At 31.9% G+C, this 22,881-nt stretch overlaps 1 protein-coding gene across 1 annotated transcript; it reads left to right on the top strand.

Moving 5' to 3' along the window:
- The first annotated feature begins 2,177 nt into the window (after window positions 1-2,177).
- Window positions 2,178-5,410, top strand: LOC107937014 (uncharacterized). Its single transcript, XM_016869825.2, has 3 exons — window positions 2,178-2,822; window positions 3,294-3,461; window positions 3,555-5,410. The coding sequence occupies exons 1-3, from the start codon at window positions 2,277-2,279 to the stop codon at window positions 5,247-5,249; spliced, it is 2,409 nt and encodes an 802-aa protein (XP_016725314.1). The 5' UTR covers window positions 2,178-2,276; the 3' UTR covers window positions 5,250-5,410.
- Window positions 5,411-22,881: the final 17,471 nt, after the last annotated feature.

The following is a 22,881-nucleotide window of genomic DNA, read 5'->3' as shown; positions in this document are numbered from 1 at the left end:
GATAAAGGTAGGATTTGATTAGCAAAGATAATTTTAAAAATTAGGGTGTGTTTGAAAAAGTATTAAAACTCTTTTTAATTTAATGGAAGAAATTTTAATTTGTGTTTGATAATTTTATTAATATTTTTAATTTAATTTAAAATTTTAGAAATGTTAAATTGCTTCTATTTTTTTTAAAAAAATATAATATTTGAAATAATTGATCTCTTTATTTTTGTTTAAAAATTATATATTCACATTATTATATTTTATTAAGGCATAATAAATTTTTTGACCCTCAATTTAATTATTCACCTTCTTTAGCCCTTGAACTTGTATTTTTTATCAAATTATTCGAAATTGTACAGGAAACTTAACATTTGGTAACTTTGTTGCCATGTCATCCATGTGGCTTTGATATCAATCCACATGTATCTTATGTCAGCATTTAATTATTTTTTTAAAAATTTAAAAATAATTTTTATACTTTTTTAATAATTTCAATTATTTTTAATTTTTTTAAAAATTATATTTTTTTAATTTTAAAATATTAATTAAATGTTGATGTGTCATCCATGTGAAAATTCACGTATATGTCACATCAGTAAATTAAAAAAAACACTAACTTTTCTATCCATTTTGAAGTAATTTGACAAAAAATACAAGTTTAAGAACTAAAAAGACGAAAAATTTAATAGAGGATTAAAACTCTTTTTTGTAAAATTAAAGGACCAAGTGAATCATTATGTCATTTATATTTATCTAAAATTATCAAAAATAATAATTAAATTAAATTAAAATTAAAATAATTTTAAAAAATAAAAATTTACTGTTATCAAAAAACATAAATTTGTCATGTAATTAATTTTAACAAATATACCAAATAGTTCTTAGAATTTCGACCTATCAAACATCACCTTGTAAAGAAAATGGATATGGAATTTTATGAATAATATTGTCAGAAGGAAAATCTTGTGTACACAAATATATAATTAATGGTAATGCTATAGTGAATGTGTGAAAAAGAAAAATGGATATATTTTCATGATAAGTTAAATTAAGTAAAAAAGCAAAGGAATTTTATTCTTAAAGGCCGTGCTGCTGACTGCTAAGTGCTAACATTCCTTTGATTCTGCCATTAAACACATGATTCCCTCGACAAACCTATTTGGCAAAAGATAAGTATAGATCAGTGTGCAACCCTCTAATTCAAACCAATAAAAAAACTCTAATGTTTTCCTCTCTTGTCGGCGGCAGCCTTGAAAATCATTTATTTTAACACACACCATCAAGTTAATTAAAGTCCTCCTTCATCTTTATTTTCAAATTGCTTAAGCTTCAAAATCATCCCCATCCTAATAACCATATCACAATCAAACATTTAATTATTTAACATATTCTACATATAATTATATTAATCTACTCTAAATTTAATAATTCATGATTTGCATGAATTGAATTATTAAAATATTATTTTTTATGTATAAGTTATCAATAAATTAATTCGTTCCATGATTTATTTTAAAAATATATTATTTTTTACAACAATTTTTACTTATCTTTATTATTTTAAGTTTAAAATTGTAGAATAAATAAGTTTTTAAGTACAAAATGTAAATGGTAGATAGGTGAGAAGTAATGAAATTCAAGAAGTAGGGAGAATATTAACCAATATAAATCACATGCACAATGCTAAAAGTTGGGTAAATTTTGATAAAGATAATTAATAGGTTGTTAGTAACAGATAAGTGGCAGAGTTTTAACTTAACTAGCAATCAATGTAAATAGAAAATTTGACGAATAAAAGCATTTCTATCAAGGTGAATCTTTTCCATATCATACATATTTATTGAATGTTTTGAAAAATAAGAAATGAATAAAAAAAATTTTAAGGGAAAATTTGAAACAATTAAAAGATTTACATTATGGTGTGGGCCAACATTATTGATTACATGCATAATAAGATTATGTATTGTATTGTATATTTATAATAAGATTATCTTGGATTTAATTTCGGCTAAAAGCAGAGCCAACATTATTAATTACATAATCTAGACATTCAACAGTGTCAATGACTCAACCAAGCATTAAACAAGTGGACCAACTGATGTTCCACGTGGCTCAAAGTTCCACATGTTGTGTTCTCCCTTCGTTAAAAACCCAAACACCTGCTCTCAATCTTCCCCCACCGTACCAAATCATCATTCGGTAGAACAAGCCACGAAGGACAGACACACACACACATTGCTAAACCTTGTCTTGTTTCTTCATAATTTAATTGCCTTTCCATATCCACAATGCCAACCGCACAACAGCAATCGAACCGAGCCAGGGCGTTATGGCTCACCTGCCTAGCCTCCTCCTTCCGCACCGCCTTAGCCTGCACCATAGTAGGCATCATCACCTTGTACGGTCCAGCTTCCGTCCAAAGTCAAGTGGCATTCCCTGCATTTTCCTACGTGACAGTCATCCTAGTGGTCACGGACGCCACGTTGGGTGACACTTTGCACGGCTGCTGGCTGGCTCTTTACGCCTCCGTCCAGAGCCTTGGACCAGCCATGTTGAGCCTGTGGTTGATACGACCAACCAAGCTAACGAGTGGAACCACGGCCCTTGCGGTGGCTTTAGGGGGGATGATAGTGGTGTTGCCGGAAGCAACTCACATGGTAGCCAAGCGAATAGCGTTGGGCCAAATTGTTATAGTCTATGTTATTGGTTTCATTAATGGTGGCCAAACGGAACCAATCATGCATCCGGTGCATGTGGCGGCTAGCACTGCGGTCGGGGTGTTGGCCTGCGTTTTAGCCTTAATGTTTCCTTACCCAAGATTGGCTTGTTGCGAGGTTAGTGAACAAAGTATTATCAGGATTTATTCTTAAAACATAAATTTAAATCTATCGGGATTTTGTTACCAAAAAAATTGATGAGGATTTATTATTATGTCATAAAAGAATCTTAATTAACATTACAAAGGGCAGATTTATTTTAAGAAGAAAATTATTCAATACAGTAAAATTTAAAAATAAAAAAAATAATGACACTTGGTAAAATTAAAAAATATAAAGTATTTCTGTCAAATGTAAATCCTCATTTTAATATAAAATTTGGAAGAACGAAGAGAATTGAAGATAAATCTAGTAGGGATTTAGTACATTAATGCCGTACCCAAAGAAAATCCTAAAATCATAACGGAGTGTTGAAATTATGACGTTTGAACTCCACTAGTTTACATACTAAAACTTATCTTTTTTATTATAATTACAAAAAAGTAAAATGCAACATTGATTTTTGAGAGAGAAATAATATTTGTATAGGCCAAGAAAAGCTGCAAACAACTGGCGGAGAACAGCTCGGAGAGGCTGAAACTTTTCGTTAAGGCACTTTGCGCACAAGATAAAGCAGCGGCATCTGGTTTTATTTCTCAAGCAAAGCTATTAAACGCCGCCGCACATAAACTTGTTCAAAGCATTAAACGCTTCCAAGTAAGATCTAGTTTTGACGCTACGTACGATACGTTGATAATAGTTTAAACCAAGTTGATTTATTTATTTTTTCGTTGGTCTTGTGGATAATAGGGGAGCATGAAATGGGAGAAACTCCCGTTCAAGTTTCTGAGACCCTATTACATGAACTCAGGGGAGAACCCGCAAGAAATGGAGATGGCTTTAAGAGGAATGGAAATTGCTTTGGAGAGTATTCCTTCATTTCCAGGGAGTTTAATGGTGGATGATGGAGAACTCAAAGACGGCTTGCTCAGGCTAGAAGATCACATTAGCTGTACCATAAGACAGTCCAAGTGTTTGGTCCCGGGTGATTCCAGTACTGTTCCGGAATCAAATGCTGAAGATGTTACCAAGTTCTTCCAATCTCTCCAAACAATGCCACAATCCCACCAAGATTTACCCACTTTTTTCTTCTTATTCTGCATGAAACTTCTGCATAGTAAGTCGTTGCCGGAGCCAAGGACCAAAAAACCGGTTCTGGAAAATGGGAAGTCGAAACAAAATGGGTTCTCCTTCAAGGAGGTTTGGAGCAGCTGTGGTCTTAATAGCCGAAGGGTGAAGCCGGCCTTGAAGTTCTCACTTTCTTTAGGATGTGCAGTTCTATTTGGGCTGAAATACAGTAAGCCCAATGGATTCTGGTCGGGACTCCCGGTTGCAATCAGCTTTGCTGCCGCAAGAGAGGCGACATTTAAGGTTGCAAATATTAAAGCACAAGGGACAGTTCTGGGGACAGTGTATGGAGTTATAGGGTGCTTTCTTTTCGAAAGGTTCTTGCCAATCAGGTTTTTGTCTCTTCTTCCTTGGTTCATCTTCACAAGTTTCCTAAGGCAAAGCAAGATGTATGGTCAGGCAGGTGGAATATCTGCTGTCATTGGAGCCCTACTGATATTGGGAAGGAAAAACTTTGGTCCACCAAGTGAGTTCGCCATTGCAAGAATCATTGAAACATTTATTGGATTGTCTTGTTCGATTGGGGTAGAGCTTCTTTTCCAACCCAAAAGAGCTTCAACTTTGGCCAAAATCGAGCTCTCTAAAAGTTTGGGGACATTGCATGAATGCATCGGCAACCTCTCTCTCCAAGCCAATCATGTAGAGAGTCACAAAAAGTTGAAATTCCATGTGAATCAGCTAGGGAAATTCATTGGAGAAGCTGAGGTGGAACCTGATTTTTGGTTTTTGCCATTTCATAGTGCTTGCCATGGTAAGCTTTTTGGGTCTTTGTCAAAGATGTCGGATCTCCTGCTTTTTGGCACTCATGCAATAAGGTTCCTCCAACAAGAGTCACAAAAACTCGAAACTTCTTGGAAGGAAACTGTAAATAAACTAGACGGTGACCTTAAACTCTTCAAAGGGTCAGTTGGGTCTTTAATAAAATGCCTCGGAAATATCACATCGATCCCTATGCTTGACAAGGGACTTCAAAAGGATGGCATCTCTTATGATATCGAGATGGGAAAACCCCCATGCCCGATTTTTTTCAGGGTTTCCGATTCAGAAGAGGACGAAGATGAGCTGAACAAGGCTTTGAGTTCATTTCTTCAACATTCGAAAGAAGCAGTGGATATGATCCTTGGCATTGAAGGTGAGAAGGAGATTAAGAGCCAAATGGTGTTAAGTTTGAGTTGCATGGGGTATTGCATCAAAGTTTTGATAGCAGAAACCCGAATGATTGAAGAAGGAATAAGGGAACTTGTTCAGTGGGAGAATCCTTCGACCCCTGTCAACTTGCATGAACTCTCATGCAAAATACGTGCTCAATACAGTTAATTGTAATTGTACCATGAACAAGTAAATAATTTATTCTTAGAAGATATGCTAATTACTAATACATCTATACCCTTATAAAAAAAGATTATATCCAATTCATGGGATTGCAGAATTTGTAATTGAAGCATGCTATTTTAAAGGCAACCAAATCTTTAGTTTTCTATTTGAAGTTAGTGTGAACACAAAATATATGGATTCTTAAAATTAATGATTATTAACTAGACACTTTTTGTATTTTAGTTATTTTCTTTCTATATACTAAATTAATACTATTTTATAATTTTTTCATAATTTTTTACCATTGAATTTATCAATATAATTATACTTTTATTCTAATGTCTATATTATATCGATCTAAAATACTGTCTCTATTAATATATATTTAATAAATGGAAGTTTTTTTAATGTAAAATAAATAGTAAAAATTGCTTTGCTTCAAACTTAACATGCTTAATCTACATTAATGGAACATTATGAAATTTAACGGTTGAATTGTTAGAATATCAATAGTAGAATAAGTTATAAAAATATATAAATCCATGTTAGTTTTACATCAATATAAGTGGATTCCTCCTTCTTTCTTTTATCCTTACATATATATATCATCTTGTAAGTGTGGGTTTAGATGGGTGGTGCGGTGCATTTAGCTTATTTTTTTGTCTTACGCTACAGTATCGCTATAATATCTAATCTCACCGCCACCGCTGTTTTTACACTAATCACAAGTAAACGCACTGCCAATCCAAACCCACCCTAAGTGCTTTTTATTCAAATTATTATATATCTATAAAATCTTTTACGTGGAACTACTTACCAATGTCACATGTGTTACATGTGATTTTATGTGTTTATTTTTAAATTCATTAATTATATGTAAAGTAATATCATTCTAACCTAATTAAAATATATTAAGGTTTTAGGGATAAATAGAAAATACATGCCTAAAAAACTAGGAATGTATGGGGATAAAGGCATCCTTATATAGTGAATTATGAACATCTTCCTCTAGCAGTCTTGTAACATACTATGGTGGATTTGTGAGAACAAGTAATTGATTTAACTTCCCTACTGCTGCACTGGCCTCAACTACCTTGTTACTTTCTCTCAAAACAAGTATAAACATCACTTTCTAATCCTTAGTGCACCATTCATGTATTAATCAGACTTCTGCAATGTTACTAATTGATGTGAATCCATTTCGAATAGTATCTATTAACATTGCATTATCACAATTAACCTCTACCTGAGTGAAACCCTTTGACCAAGCCAACTTCAAGCTTCCACAACCGTTCATGCCTCAATCTGAAAACATCGAACACCCCTGTTACCATATCAAAACCCGCTAACCAATTTCCATTTGAATCTCTCACGGCTCCTCCTATAGCTGCTTTGGTATTTCTCATTGATACCGATCCATCAACATTAATCTTGATCTAGCCTGAATCAGTACACTGCCACCCTTGTTTCGTTTTAGAAAAATAAGCCAACTATTCCATATTTCCACTAAAACCAAAAGACTTTGCCCAAGCTAGAGTCGAGGCAATGAGTTCATGACTAATTCTACTAGCATTATTGAAAATGAATCCATTATAACTTTTCCAAAGAAACCAAGTCACAATTGAGAAAAAAGTTGGCCATTCGCCCTTATCAATACTTAGGTTCCCTTTATTCATGATATTCTAATGTACCCAACACCCAACATGTAAATTAAAGAAACCATTCCAACTGGCCATAGGTATTATAAAGACTTCCACACAGACTGAGTGAAATCACAATCTCTCATAGCATGAATTGATGATTCCACTATCTTTCCACATTGTTCACAAAAAAGGAAAAAAGTCAGACCTCTCATTGTACGCTCCTCATTTGTCAACAGTTTATTCCAAACAAGCAACCACAAAAAGGTTCATAGTCTTTGGGGAGTCTTCATCTTCCAAATAACTTTATTATTCCTGAACTAATTCGGACTGGTGGTACAACAAAGATGCTTATAAGTCTCTTCGATGGAGAACTTTCTAGTAACCATCCATTTCCAAGAAATATGATTTTTCCCTGAACCACTTGATAAAGGATTGCAATGTAACAGCCAAATTTCAGTGGAATCGGAACAGTGGTCTCGGGACCATAAATCCGAGCCAAAAAATAAATTTATTTTTATTTTATTATATGATCCATATTATACTAGAAATGTCGTGTGAAAATTTTGAAAATAAAATTTTACCGATTATGTGCTTAATTACAAGAAGGACCAAATCGCATAAAATGCAAAAGTTGAATTGTAATAGCTAGAAGGATCAAATAGCTATGGAATTCAAAAATTAAGGTCCTTATATGGTAATTAGACCATTAATAAAAAGTATGTAGATATTTTTGGATGATTTATCCACGGAAAATGAGAAAAAGGCTAGGGACTAAATTGGAAGTGAAAATATTAATTAATTAAAAATATGAAAAGAAAATAAAAATCATATTTTCTCATCTTCTTCCTCAAAATAAACATAAAAACCCTAGGAGAGAGAGAAGAAACTTTCATGGCCAAATTGGGTAAGTTTCCTTATCCCGTTTTTAGTAATTTTGATATTTTTGAAACCAGGATAGCCTAAACTATCTATTTGGGGGATCAATTTGAAAAGTTATCAAGGTATATATAAAAATTGGTTCAAGGATGTATATGCTGGAAATTTAAAATTTATGGTAGAAAGTGAAAGATTAATGATAGATAAACAACTTTTACAGTGATTTTTCATGAAAAATTGATTTAGGGACTAAAATGAAAATTGGTGAAAATCCATGGAAAATGCCAAAATTTTGGAAATGTATGTGTTGTAAAAGTTGTGTGTATAATTCGGCTAGGCTTGGGTAGATGGTCAGATTTCATGAATTTCATTTTCCGAGCCTAGGGGCAAAATGGTAATTTATGAAAAAGTTAAGGGCAAAATGGTAATTTTTACTTGGATGAAAATTTAGTCCACATGAATGCAAAAAATGATAACTTGATGTTAAATTACTCGTATAGATCCGGATAGACTAAATTTGGAGTTAGAACGAGGAATAAGGAAAATGTCAGATTGGTAAATTTTACATACACAAACCTTTGTCGGGGTAAGTTCATGTAACTTGTTTTTTGCTTGATTTAAATGTTGTGTTTGTGAATTTTATCAATGTCATAAATATATGAAATGATCACCTACTCGATATAGTCCGATAAATGAAAATGCCCAATAAAATAGTAAATGAATAAAATGTTACTTGTATACTTGACATGAATGTGAAATTTGTTTTCCTCGAATTACATAAATGTCACGGAGGTATGAAATAATAAAATGTATGATAATGCTTGAAAAGTGTTTAAATCTCGGTTGATTAAATGGAAAATCGATGGATATGTGATTTCCAAAAACGAAAGAGGTCCTACATTTGTTGCGGATAGGATTTAGCTTGGATGAGTAATCTTTCAACCTCAATTCAGATAGGATTTAGCCCGAACGGGAAATCCTAATATAAGTCCTCTCGAGCATATATTATGGATTGGATTTAGCCCAAACGAGTAATCCAAATCAAGTTCTTTAGAGCATATGTCACAAAAAGGATTTAGCCTGGACTGGTAATCCTGTAGTATATATATGTGGCTCGAGAGTGTACTCTCTGAAATAATACCTTATAGGTACCAATGAAAATGAATTGACGGATCCTGATTCGTACGCTTTGAGTGTACTACTTATGTATCCATCGATAATTCAAATAAATTTAATGGGTAAGGTTCTAACAGAGGCAAATATAAATTTAAGACAAAATTGACATGGAATGGTTTATATGATATGGAAATATGACATAAAAGAATATTACATGAAATGCAAAAAAATGATGATACATGACAAGTAATATACGAAATATGAGATGATGATATTTGTACATGGAAATTATTTGATGAGAATGTTCATTATTGATTATAGACTTGTAAACCTAGAGTGTACAAATCGTGACTTTGATATTTTGAGTAATATGTGTAAAGTTCTGATGCGAAAAGATCTGAACTCGAAATGAACTATTGTGAAATTATACTCTAAATAATAAGATGAATTATGTATGTTGAATAAATACATGATGTAGAAAGCATATGTGCTTGGTAACTTGATTATTATTACGCCCATACATGTCTTGATATTACTATGAAATATATGACTAACAAGGGCAATGAGGATATATATAGGGCTTAAGATAAAAGTGGTTGATTATACCTTACTTAATTACCTCAAATAGGATGAATGGTAAGTTAAGTACCGTTTTATACAAACTTACTGAGCATTTTATGCTTACTCTGTTTTATTTTCCCCTGTTTTAGAGTAATCGAAAGCTCGTTGGATTGGAAGCTTGACAGAGATCACTCACACTATCCATCGACCCATGTCGGTATAGTATGGTAATTCAATTGAGGTTGTAATGGCATGTATAAGAGATGTTGGCCATATTGGCATGTAAACGTAAGTGATGCTTGTAATTTAGCCATTGGAATGACTATTAATGATTGTTTTGATATACTTGTAATGTCATATTATGTTAGCCACATATATGTTAAATAGTTGATCAAATTATGTCTAAAATGAGGACATAACCAGGGTAAGATTGTAAACATGTATGCATGAAATGATATGCCATGATGATGGATAGAATATGCTTGATAGAATGCTTGAAATGATTAGTAATTGTATATGATGATATATCACGTTAAATGATAGAATTAACTTGAATAAAATGCTTAGATTTGTTGGGTTATGAATGCAAGATGTGGTGTAGGATTATGGAAAAGTTTGGGGTGAGAAATGAAGCTAGGAGGACTTTATTTTGTCCACATGGGTAGACACATGACATACGGCCTGGTAACACGGGCATGTGGTTAGGTCGTGTATCCCCTGCACCTTAATTTTGGGAAACAGAATGCTTTTAGAATTGAGCACACGGGTAGAGACACCAGCGTGTATCTCAGCCGTGTGTACTACACGGCCTAGCATACAGGCGTGTGGCATGACCATGTATACAAGTCAGAGAGTTACACAAGGTCGAACATAGCCTCTAGCATAGGCGTGTCCCAGGGTCACACGGGCGTGTCCCTTAGACCACATGGGCGTATGAGCCCTGCAGCTCAGAAAAAAATTCCAAAATTCGCGAAAAATTCTTAGAGGTCCTGTGACTCGACTCTAATGCTCGTATTGGACCTCGAGGGTCCAATTAAGGGATGTTATGAATAATCTTGGTTAATGAATAGTGACTTGTATGAATTAATTGTAAAATGTTTCGAATGTTCCAGTAACGCTCTGAAACCCTGTTCCAGCGGCGGATAGGGGTTAGGGGTGTTACATGCAAGCTTTTATTCGATCCACTACATTACTAGGGAGAACTATTAGAAGCCAATTGGAATTTCATTCTCCTTTCGCATCCACTAAGCCTCAAACATTGATGGTTTCATCGAGAGGACCACTTTCAATGTACTGGAGTTTTAATGGACCTGAATCACTCAACCAGACATCATTCCAGAAATTAATCATCCTTTCATCCTGAATGGTCCAGATGAGACCCTACTTCACCTCACTCCAAAAATTATCAATAGATCGTCATACATAAGAACAATTGTTATGGTGTAAAGTATCTAAAATAATCCCATGGATATTGTATTTGTTCCTAAGTACCTTTACCCACAATGCATCCGTAGTGGTCATCAGATTGAAGCCCAGTTTTAAAAGAAATAACTTATTCTAGTCTTGTAACTGTCGAATTCCTAAACCTCCCTTAATTATTGGTTTACAGTAATCTTCCCAACTTATTATAGAAACTTTTTTACCTTTATTAGAGGAACCTCCTAGAAAGCCTTGAGCAATCTTCTCGATTTCCTTGCATATCGTAATTGGAATTTGGGTTGTAGCCATGAAGTAATTGGGAATTGAAAGTAAAACATACTTCACTAAGGTGAGCCTTCTAGCAAATGATAACTTAACGAGCCTACCATCCATTTAGACGGTTCCACACCTTATCCAGAATAATTTGGAAGGTGTTAATAACAACCTTACGATGAAAGAAAGGCATACCAAGATATTTCCCGAAGTCATTGAGTCTAGAGAAACCCAAATTGGCATAAAGGAATGCAGCTACCTCTTCTGTCACATTGTTAGGGAAAAACAGTTAGGTTTTCTGTCTGTTAACTTTGTGGCTAGAGAAAAAACAAAACCTGTCCAAAACCTGCTTAAGGTATTCCACACCTTGCTCAGTCGTCGTACCAAATAACAAAAGATCATCTGTAAAAAAGAGGTGGGAAATACCCGGACTTCGATGTGAGAGCTTAATTGGTTCCCAAGACCCTTATTCAATTGTTGCCTCTATTATATGTCTTATTTTTTCCATTCCAAGAACGAATAGATAGGGAGAAAAAGGATTTCCTCGCCTCACTCCTCTTAATGAGATGAAACCTTCCGAGAAAGAGCCGTTCCAAAACAGTTGCATTAAATATGAGGAGACACACTTCATGATAGTACTCACAAGTATTCCAAGCAAACCAACATCTTTCAAAGTATTATGGGGAAATCCCAATGAATCTGATCATATGCATTTTCAAGGTATACCTTGATAACCATCCACCATTTTCTACCTTTTTTATTCTTCATGGTGTGAATTGCTTCCTGGACAATGATTATGTTATTCAAAATATTTCGCAAAACTTACTGAAGTCAAATGACAATAGTTTTAGTAATAATTTTGTACAAGACATTGCATAGACTAATGAGTCTAAACTGACTGATAGTCTCTGCATTAGTAATATTGGGGATGAGAACTAGAGGGGTCATGTTAATTATAAGATCCAAACACCCTTCTGAGAATATGTGGTTGACTAATTTAAAAACATTATCCCCCACTAACTCTCAATTAGCTTGGTAAAATTTAGCATGGAAACCATCTACCGAGGTGCCTTAAGAAGGCTCGTACTGAAAACAAAGTGGCGAACCTCCTTCATACTAACTTTGGCTAGGAATTCACTAAACACATAGGCCTCTAGCTTTGGAAAACACCCTTGCTCAGGGAAATTCCCCATCAATTAATCATCCACTGTATATAAAGTAAAGAAATAATCACCTGCATGTCTTCGTAAGGTATCATTATCGAAACACCAATCAGGCCTTTCAATATGTAAAGCTTCTAACTTATTCTCTATTGATGGGAGAAGGTCTAGTTCGAATTTTCTTGAGTAGTTCAACACATAAATAGTAAAAAAAGAAAAGAATGAATAAAAAGAAGCAGGAGATAGAAGCAAGCAAGAGAAGAAACAGAGAATAAAAGAAAGAAAAGAGATACTTGTTTATTTTTATAACATATATCCCATCAAATCCCCTTCCCTGCCTATTTAAAGGAGTCTTGGTGTCATTACAACCCAAATAATCAAAACTACCCAAGTATTTACAATCGATAAGATTGGAGCTGCCAAAATCGTATGCTTTGACTCCTCATGTCACACCTAGATTTCTTTAAACCCAAAATTTTAGAACATTTAAAGGTTAAATTGAGAGATACTGCAAACTGGCGGTCTCTACTAAAAAATCAAGAAAATTACGAACAAAATGGGACATGGTTGAAAACCAAATTTGGTTCGATTAGTTTAGATTAGAACCAACTGATTCCTTAGTAGGGGACAAAATGATTATGAATGGGTGGATTCTAGAGGTGTTCATGGGCCAGGCTACCCGGCCTGGTTCGAAGGCCCGCCCGAAATGTGGGTGGCATAGGAACACAAGACTGTGAGTGTACAAGATATCATTTTTACATTATTCGGTGAATGCACAAGACATCATTTGGAGGCATAGGAACACAAGACTGGCCACAATGTTACAACATAGTAAACAAAGCACTCAAAAGGAGCAAATTGCCTTCAATGTCGTGACATAGCCAGAGGATGTCGTGACACAACCCTGTAATCAAGCATTTGCTTGCAAACTGCCATTAGTGTCGTGATCAGAAGGTGTCGTGACACCGGCGTGACGAGGTGAATTAATGAACCAAGGGAATTTTGGTTTGTACAACAAACTTTAATGCAAAAACGTCAATCGAATTAGGTGAATAGAAGACGGCCAACCCTAGGCCTATAAATTGATAGCATTAAACACTTGATAGACGGTTTTTTTTCAAGTTTTAGTTTATGGCTTTCAGTTAGTTTTATTTTTAGTTCTTTTTAGTTTATTTTTTACTTAGGTTTCTTTTCATATTGTAATTTTATATTAGTTTTTATTTCGTTCTTTACGAAACTCAATTTGTAGAACAATCAGTTCTTCGTGAATTATTGTTCGTGTTATTATCAATATATCAGGATTCTTCTTAAACTCTTTTCTTGATATATTTTTTATGTTTATCGTTTTAATTAATTTTGTGATGTATATTAGATTCATAGGGAACTAATCCATTAACGAGAGATTAATGAGTGGACGTGAGAGTGATTAACTTCTATGTAGGGTTTCTTAGAGAATCAGTTGGTTGAAACAAGAAGAACTTAAAACCCTAGGCTTGGCGACCCTAAGAAGTCATATATATGGGAATGAACCCAAAATTGATATTGTCTGTTCGTGAACACCTTACCCAATTCGGTCTTGACTGTGAGGTCGAGAGAAAAGTAGTTCTTGCCGACTCATTAGGTTAGTGGAAAATCGAGAGATCCTGTTAGGTTAATGACTAGTTGATTGGATAGAACTCGAAATAGGATTTAGTTATGACCACCAGAGCGAGTTAGTCTTCTGTCCTTGAATTAATAAAATCTGCAAATTATTTTCCCATATTTTTTTATGCATGTTAATTATTTTTATAAAATATGACTTTTCATCACCTTAGGATTCATCATAATATAGTTTAATTAAATTACTAATTAGACCTATTAACGTAGAAGTTAGAATTACAACCCGTTAATAGAATATGATTTTTCGTCACTTTCGTTGTATAAATTTGTATTACAATCTGACTCGTATACTTGCGAAACCGCCTAATGATTATGTTTGGTTGCAGGATTTAAACTCTAGAAGTTAGTACGTCTGGAGACGGTCAGGAGGTAAGACTATAGTTTGGCTATAGCAACTAATAGAGTTCGTCAGGACATTAAACATGGGATACTTGCAAAGACAATAGCTCGGCTATGACGGTATGGAGAGAGAAGAAGTGAAAGTCCACTGGAACAATAAACATGGAAGAGAATTCAAAACAGAGATCATAAAACAACCCGCACACATACCAGCTATAACAACTAATGACTTGTAGCCTCGTTAGTTTTCCATCTATCATGTAATGTTGATGAGAGGATATCGTTTACCCTTTATTAGGTTATGAATTCTACTATTGTAAGTGAAGCTATGTCATATAGAAGCCATATACCCAACATACCAGCTTTCGGCTCTATTACCGATTGAACTCAAACTTTTAATACATTAAAGTATACAAGCCACGCACATATAGTCTGTCACTTACTTAGGATTGAGGTAAGCCACACTATGAATATCACGAGTGAATAAATCCATAAACAGATCTAAAATTCATTCTACTTAGGCCATGTCCGATGTGTTGTCAATCCAAACAATGACATCTATGTCTCTATCATCCGGGAGTTAAATGTTTTGATACCTGAGATAAGGTATTCCCCTAATTGGACTTGATAGACGGCATAATATCTTTTAATCAACTTGCTCATCAATCTCGATTAGACTATGGATCATTTAGATTATTTACTAATATAAGTTGTCTTCTCACATTATGTTCCAACTATAGAATACAATCTAATATTAGTTAAACATTAGATAATCAATAAGTTAATATTAGCTTACATATTGTTAAGGACATTTTACAAAAGATATTAATGAAAGTAAAGGAATTTTATTAAACCAAGTTGTTCAAAAAATTACAAGTACATTTGACAATATCTTTACACTAAAAGCATTAGATCTCAACAATTTTGCCTTTGCTTAGGGACATTTAGAGACTCCACTGCATGACTAGTAATGATTATTTTCTACATTTATAAGCATGTGTCCCGAGATAAAAAGAACATGTCTTGAGACCTTAAGAATACATTTTCATGTAATTCATGCATTCTAGATACATGTCTCAAGAGATAAGATACCAAATCTTGAGATATAGTATATTATCTCGAGACATAAGGATCAAGTCTCGAAACATTATTTCACTACATTGAAACATAGCTCGCATTTTATTAATTTAACCCATGATTCATAGCTAGGCATCATGTTTAACTGTTTTTAACCTTGATTTATTGTATGTTGATTTAACATCTTTGAAATTAATACAATTTTTTAATATTTTCCCATCGTTATCAACATTTTTTTTTTGCAAGAAAAGATATTTAAGGTTTGAAGGTTAGATGTAATGTGAATTATAAAGTGAATATTTGTGTGACAAGCATTATCAATAGTTTATAGAATAAAGTAGTTAAAAATAAAAGGTAGATGCATCCTAGTAAAGATAAAAGGATTTGTCACTGATACCCTGATTTCACGAATGAAATAAAAGAAAGTCACGAGATTTATTTTATACTAAATGTATATAGAAAGACTAAAGGCACTTTCCATTCATAACGAATAAGAAAATTTCTCTTTAATAAATCAAAATTTTCAAAGTTTAGTTTAAATAGGTCTTATGTAACATAAAGTAAAATGGCCGGGGAGTGATTAAAGGGTCACATAGGCTAAACTCTAAATAAACATATTAGAATGAAGTACACAAATATAAAGAAATCATTTTAACAGCTTTTGGAAGATTGAAGGATCTCATTGTTGATGATGGTAGTGGAAAATGAGGTGGGTGAAATAATGATGCAGTGAACAATGGGCATAATCCAAAACACTAAGAAAAAGCTTTCTCTTCGAATATGTACTTGCACCCAATAAAAATATTGCAAGATTGACCAGCCTTCCCCAGTGGGTCAAAACCCCTAAACCCATTGTAATATGGCTCTAGGGAAAATTTCGTGACTCTGGAATTCTTACCACTAAACTCAATATTGATTAAGTTTCTCTCGATATTTTTATATTTAGTTAGCCAATTGACGACTGTTTTTATTAATATTTTTTTAACTCTTTTTCTTTTTGCAATGCTCGAATAAATTAGTCATTGCCGAATGTTTGTTTGGTTTTACACATTTATTAAAGCATTCATTCCACCATGGTTTTTGCAGGCAAAAAGCAAACTGTAAAGGTTGAAGCTATATTGATATCCGCATGCTTTGCCTGCCTATGTTTAAAAGGCCAGCCTATCAACTTTGAAGTTTCAACCTAAATTGTGATTTCAAATTTTCGAGTATTAAAAGATAGAAAATAGGATAAGCTATTAAAATTATCATTTTTGTTTGTCTCATGTTACATTTTAATCATTTATGTTTAAAACGTTGCGTTTTACTTATTGAGCGTTAATTATCGTTAATGGTATAACATTAAGTTGACGTGACACATTAAATCATTATTTTAAATAAAAATTTTAGGTTAAATTATACAATTGATCCCTATATTTTTTTCGTTTTGAGCATTTTTTTATGTTATTTGAACTTTCCTTTTTTTTCTTTTTTTTTCATTCTCTTCTTCTTCTTCATTTCTTTTAACATGGGTTTTTTTTAATGTTTTTCATTTGTTAAAATTAGTCCTTATACTTTTATTTTTTTAACAATTTAATTTTTTTTCTTTTTATTTCTTTATTTTCCTTTTCTTCTTCCCCTTTATTTTTCTCTCTTCTCGAATTCTTCATTGCAGAAACATAATCTTTGCCACCAAATAAACCAAGTCTTTGTTTCTTTCATATAATTCCTAAATTGAATTTCATTAAAAACCAAATATCAATCCTTCTTAATCAAATCTTGATTTGAATACCTAATTTTGAAACTAAAATTGTAACGACCTAAATTTTACTGTTACCGGAAAAGTGTATTTTTGGGTCTTTATTTCTGAAAAGTGGATTCGTAAATATTTATTTAAAAATATTTACGAAGTAAAATGAGGGGTTAATTAGAGTTTAATTAAGTGAATTTAATTTAATTAAGAATAATTGGATAAAAGGATTAAATTGAATGAAGTGTGAAAGTTTAATTATAGAATAAAGAAAATTAAAAGGACTAAATAAGTAAATAAACCAAAAAGAGTGCCAAGTGTATGGCAAAAATAAAATACAAGTATTTTAAATATAATACACACATTTGTAATACATATATTTATTTGCTTATTATTTAAGTAAATATTAATGTATTTATTATTATTAAATTAATATTATATGATAAATAAATAAAAAGTTGACGAATGTATGGTATGTATAGTGACATGTGTGATACTAATATACATACATTTGTAAAATACATGTATATTTACTTATTATATAAGTATATTATTAAATTATATATTATTATTAAGTAAAAGATATTTATATAATAAATAGATTAAAGAATGACAAATGTAATAATATATGTGTATACAAATGTAAAATAGATATTGGATATTAAATAGATATTTTATTATAGCTATTATTAAGTTATTATAATATATATATTAAAAGGAATAAAAAGAAAAAGAATAGAAAAAGAAAGAAAGGATGAAACGAAACAGAGAGCAGGGGAAAGAAAGAAGGAAGGAAAAAAAGAAAGAAGGAAAAAGGGGAAAATTGGGATTTCAAGGCTTGAAAGTTAAATAGGTAAGTCAATTTAGCCATTTTTACTTAATTTTGATGTTTTGAAAGCTTTGGGACAAGGTTTTGATGAAATTAAGTGAATATTTTGAAAGTTATTAGATTTCTAAATATTGTTCATGTTGAATAAAAAGATGAATTAGGGGTTAGATTGATAGGAATTCAAGTTAGAAATGAAATAAGGATTGAATTGTAAAGTAATTCATAAGTTTTATGTTGTAGGGACTAAATTGATGAAATTTAAAAATTAGGAAAATATGCTGGAAATTTAATAGTTAAGTATGAGTTTGGTTAAAAATTGAGTAGAAATAAAGTATGAATTAAAATAGAAAAGTAAGTGAATTTAGTTAGGATTAAATTGAAATTAAAAGTAGAAAATCAACATTTTGCACTAAGACTATTTTAGACAGCAGGAGTAGTCTAAGTTTGAAAAATCACCAAAAATTGTAGAAATTGAATTAGAGGATGAATAAAATATGGAATTAAAGCCTATTAGTCTAGTTTCTTATAGAAGAAACGGTGTAAGCAATTGAATTGTAAATTAAGAGATATAATGAATTTTGTGAGATAAGGTCAGAATGAATCCAGGTTCCCCTATTCTGACTTTGGAAAATCATAAAAAAATTGGAGAAAAATAATTAGAGGCTTAAAGTTATATGTTTAGAATCCCTAATGAGTCTATTTTCAGGAGAAATCAACGGGAATATTATCCGAGTTCTATACTGTGAGATAATTAATTTTTAGTGAAGAAGGGTCGAAACAGTCAGACAGCAGAATAGGGGTGAATTTAAATAATAAACTGTAATTAATGGCTAAACGAAAAATTCTGAAAATTTTTTGGTAAGAAGATTTGTGAATCTAGTTTCAGGAAAAATTAGCGAATCTTAATTTAGAATTCTGTAACTCAAGATATAAATTAGTAATGTATTAATGATTATGAATTGTATTAATTTCATAGTCAATGTGGTACCGAAAATCTCGGCTAAGAAAGGACAAGACAAAGGCAACGGAAGTTAGCTTAAAAACTACGGTTTGTATTTCTATAATCTGAACTTAATACTTAAATTGTTGGATTTATTATTTAATATATATATATGTAGTAGGTGTTTTGAGATTATTATTTGAATTGGATTGAATATTGATTATATTGAATTAATTTATGAATATATGTGAATGTTTGAATTGAAATGAATATTGATGTGGAAATTGAATAATAAATATTTGTTATATTGGAAAATATATGTAGTTGGAAGTGTGATGAAATTGATAGAAAATTGTGATTATTGTGAAATTGAATATTTATTAGTGAAAAGTGAATGGATTTATATTGAATTGAAAAAAATATATAGTTAATTAATTAAAATATGAATAAATTGAAAACTGAAAAATGAATTAAATACCCTATTAACTAGTCGGACTAGTCGGATATAGTTGGCATGCCATAGGATATGAAAGAGTACGGGTTTTGTCGACTTACTGATCAGGCACTTATGTGCCGACTACTATTACTGTTACAGTTACTGTTACCGATTCGTCACTTTGTGTGTCGGATATTGTTACTGTTACTGTTACTGTTACTGTTTCGGATTTGTTCCGATGAAGTACTCTGTGTACCGTAATATTACTGTTACTGTTTCGGATTTGTTCTGATGAGGCACTCTGTGTACCGTACTGTTACTGTTACTGTTTCGAATTTGTTCCGATGAGGTACTCTGTGTACCGTACTGCTACTGTTACTGTTACTGTTACTGTTTCGGCTTCGGCCGATGAGGCACTATGTGCCATACTGGTGTGTTGGTTGGATCCGTGTATCCGTTTAGGTCCGAGTCATGTTAATAGGGGTAAATAAAGGTATAAAATAACTGATTATTACTGAATAATTGACTGTTACCGGATACTTGACTGTTACTGGATATTAGACTGTTACTGAATAACTGAATATTACTGAATAATTGATCATTACTGAATAACTTGATTGTCACTGAATGAATGACTGTTACGGAATAACTTAATTGTTACTGAATATCTAATTTTACTGAATAATTGACTGTTACTGGATAACCGATCAATTGATCGATACTGAATAACTGGTTATTATTGAATAATTGATTGTTACCGAATAACTGACTGTTACTGAATAAATAATTGTTCTAATTGTTAATAAACATTACTGATTGATTAATTGCTATTGAAATTAATAAATGATTTGAAATTTAAAGTAAACCAAAACAATGGTTGGAAAGTAAATGTTTGAATACTCATTGAGTTTGAATAGTTCAATATATATAAATTAATAAGTTTTATAATTGTTTAAGTGTTCGGATTATAAAAATACCATTGAGTGTATACTCAGCGTACGGTTTGTTTCCGTGCGCAAGTTAAGTTAAGGCTAGACTGTTGAATCAGCATCCCAGGCCGATCCCAAATTCAATGAGGTAAAGTATGTTGAGTATTGATAATGGCATGTACCTAGGATGTTTAATGAGAGTCATTTAGGTTGTAAAAGTATTGATGAAATAGGTAAATTATGGTTGGTAACGGTATATAGTATGAATTTTGAAATTTATTAAAAAAATCGTAATGATTCTAAATTAGTTCCAAATTGAATTTACTGTTCATATTGGATCGCGAGGGCCCATTAATGGGACGACATCTTAAAACTAGGGTGAGTGTGAATATTTATTTTAATTAATAACCGGAATTGGGCTGTACTGACTGGTAATGTCTTGTAACCCTGTTCCAGCGATGGTATAGGGTTAGGGGACGTTACAAAAATTGGATCTAACTAATCAATATAAAAAACCATATCATTAATCAAATCTAAACATAAATTGAATTCTTTATATTCAAAACAATTCTTTTTTGTTTCCAAACTTTTACAGAATCGTGTAGATCATTCCTTTCTTTTTCTTTTATTTCTTGACGAATAAAATTAACCAAACAATAAAATTGATCTAAACATTCTTGGTTATTCCCAAACAAGCTTGATTGGAAGCCGAGCATGGATGAACCGAAGAGAGAAAGGGAGCATGGAACCAAACTGATTTGGCTAAAATTGAGAATGTAGAGCTCATTTGAAAAATCCATGAAACAATGTAGTTTTGAGAGAGCAAAAATATTGTAGGTAAGATAGATAAGGTTGTCGTGGGGGTTGGTTAGGAGGTTAAGAGAACAAGCTTAGGAAACTTTGTTGAGGGTAGATTGCCATAAGTCACGACTGGCAAGGTCTTCGAGTGAGGCGAGCTTGTAGGCTAGGTCATTGAGAAATCCAAATTGATTCGTTAAAGCAATGATGGACGATGAAGGCTTGTAATTTTGGGGTGAGAATATGAAAAGGAAGTTTTATTTTGGTTTCAACTTTTGCCTTTTCTTTTTTCATAAACATAAAAAAAATTTTAACAAATGGAAAAATAGAAAAACTGCATTACAAGAGATGGAGAAGGGAGGAAAATAGAGGAGGAAGCAGAAGAGAAAGGAAAAGAAAGAAAGTTAAAAGAACATAAAAGAAAAAAAATTAAATTGCTCAAAACGAAAAAATATAGGACTAATTGTATAATTTAACTAAATTTTTTGTTTGAAATGATGATTTAACGAGCTACGTCAACTTATGTTACACCGTTAACAACAATTAACGGCTCAGTGATTAAAATATTACAACACGTTAATATGAGTGATTAAAACGTAACATTTCAAATATAATGACTAAAATGTAACTTAAAAAATAAATAAAAAACTATTTTAGTAATTTACCTTAAAAAATATTAAGTTAAATTTTGAGGATGAGTTCATCAACTAATTGATTTGGGCAGAATAAATTTTATTTTTATTTACTTAAAATTCGTTTTTTTTTAAAAAAAATTAACCTTTTCTGTTAACTCTATTTAAAAATTAAGTATAATTACAAAATTAACCCTTAATTTTTATATTTTTATCTATTTGACCTCTATTGGTTTTTTCTCCAGCCTAAATCATTTAACCAACTTCTTCACCAGAGTTGGCACCATCTCCGCAACTACCCTTTAAGCAATTGCGTGTGCATTAGATAAAAATGGATATCATTATGCAAAACACTAATATCTTCAGACAAATTAAAGAGTTGTTTTTTTAAACTTTGAAATACACTTTGAGTTACCTTATTTTATTTTCAAAATTTTAAGATATGATTATTTTAATAAAGACTACATGGACATGATATTTCAATGTGAATGACAAGTTTTAGACTTTGGCTTAGTTTTTAAATTGTATTGAGTTTAATTTTAAGATTTAATTTTGATTATGTATGGACCTAATAATATATTTATCAAGTAATTTTTTTTTTGGATTTATTTATTCCAATTTCTTTTACTATTTTAGAAATAATAAGAGTTTGATTAGGTCTAAAGAGATTTATGTTACTTGCTTAAATTTTGATTAATTCTTTAAGTAAAATGTATTATATTAAGCTAGTTTACATGTTGTTTTAACTTAGATTTTATATAATTTTAGTAATTAGTAATTAATTAGTGTTTTATGGTTTTAATTAAATTAATTTGAGCTTGAGGGGTGAGATCGAGAGCAAATGAGAGTGTGAGGAAGAAGCAAAACATGAGCAAAACGAAAGGAGAGGCCGCGGCTCCTCGCCCTACATGGAATGCACACCAAGCCCCAATTTATGTCGTTTTGATCCCTTTCCATTCTTGACGTCCAAGCACGAGTTGAAACCTTAACTAGGTCACTTAAACACGTATAAATAAGATACTTTAACATATATTTGGAACTGCCTTTTGTAATACATAAACTTCTAAATAGGTTATACTTTTTTTCTAGTTAAAACAATTTCAATGTTTTGATTCTTCAAATTTGAAAGATTTAATTTGTTTTTATTCTTTGTTATGTGCGTAGTTTTTATTTTAATTACAACTATTCATGTTTTGTTAAATATAGAGTTCATTTTTTT

This window comes from Gossypium hirsutum, chromosome A07 (assembly GCF_007990345.1).
Source record: "Gossypium hirsutum isolate 1008001.06 chromosome A07, Gossypium_hirsutum_v2.1, whole genome shotgun sequence".
NCBI classification, from domain to species: Eukaryota; Viridiplantae; Streptophyta; class Magnoliopsida; order Malvales; family Malvaceae; genus Gossypium; species Gossypium hirsutum.
The sequence above is the reverse complement of the archived record's forward strand: the minus strand, read 5'-3'. Positions and strand labels throughout refer to the sequence as shown.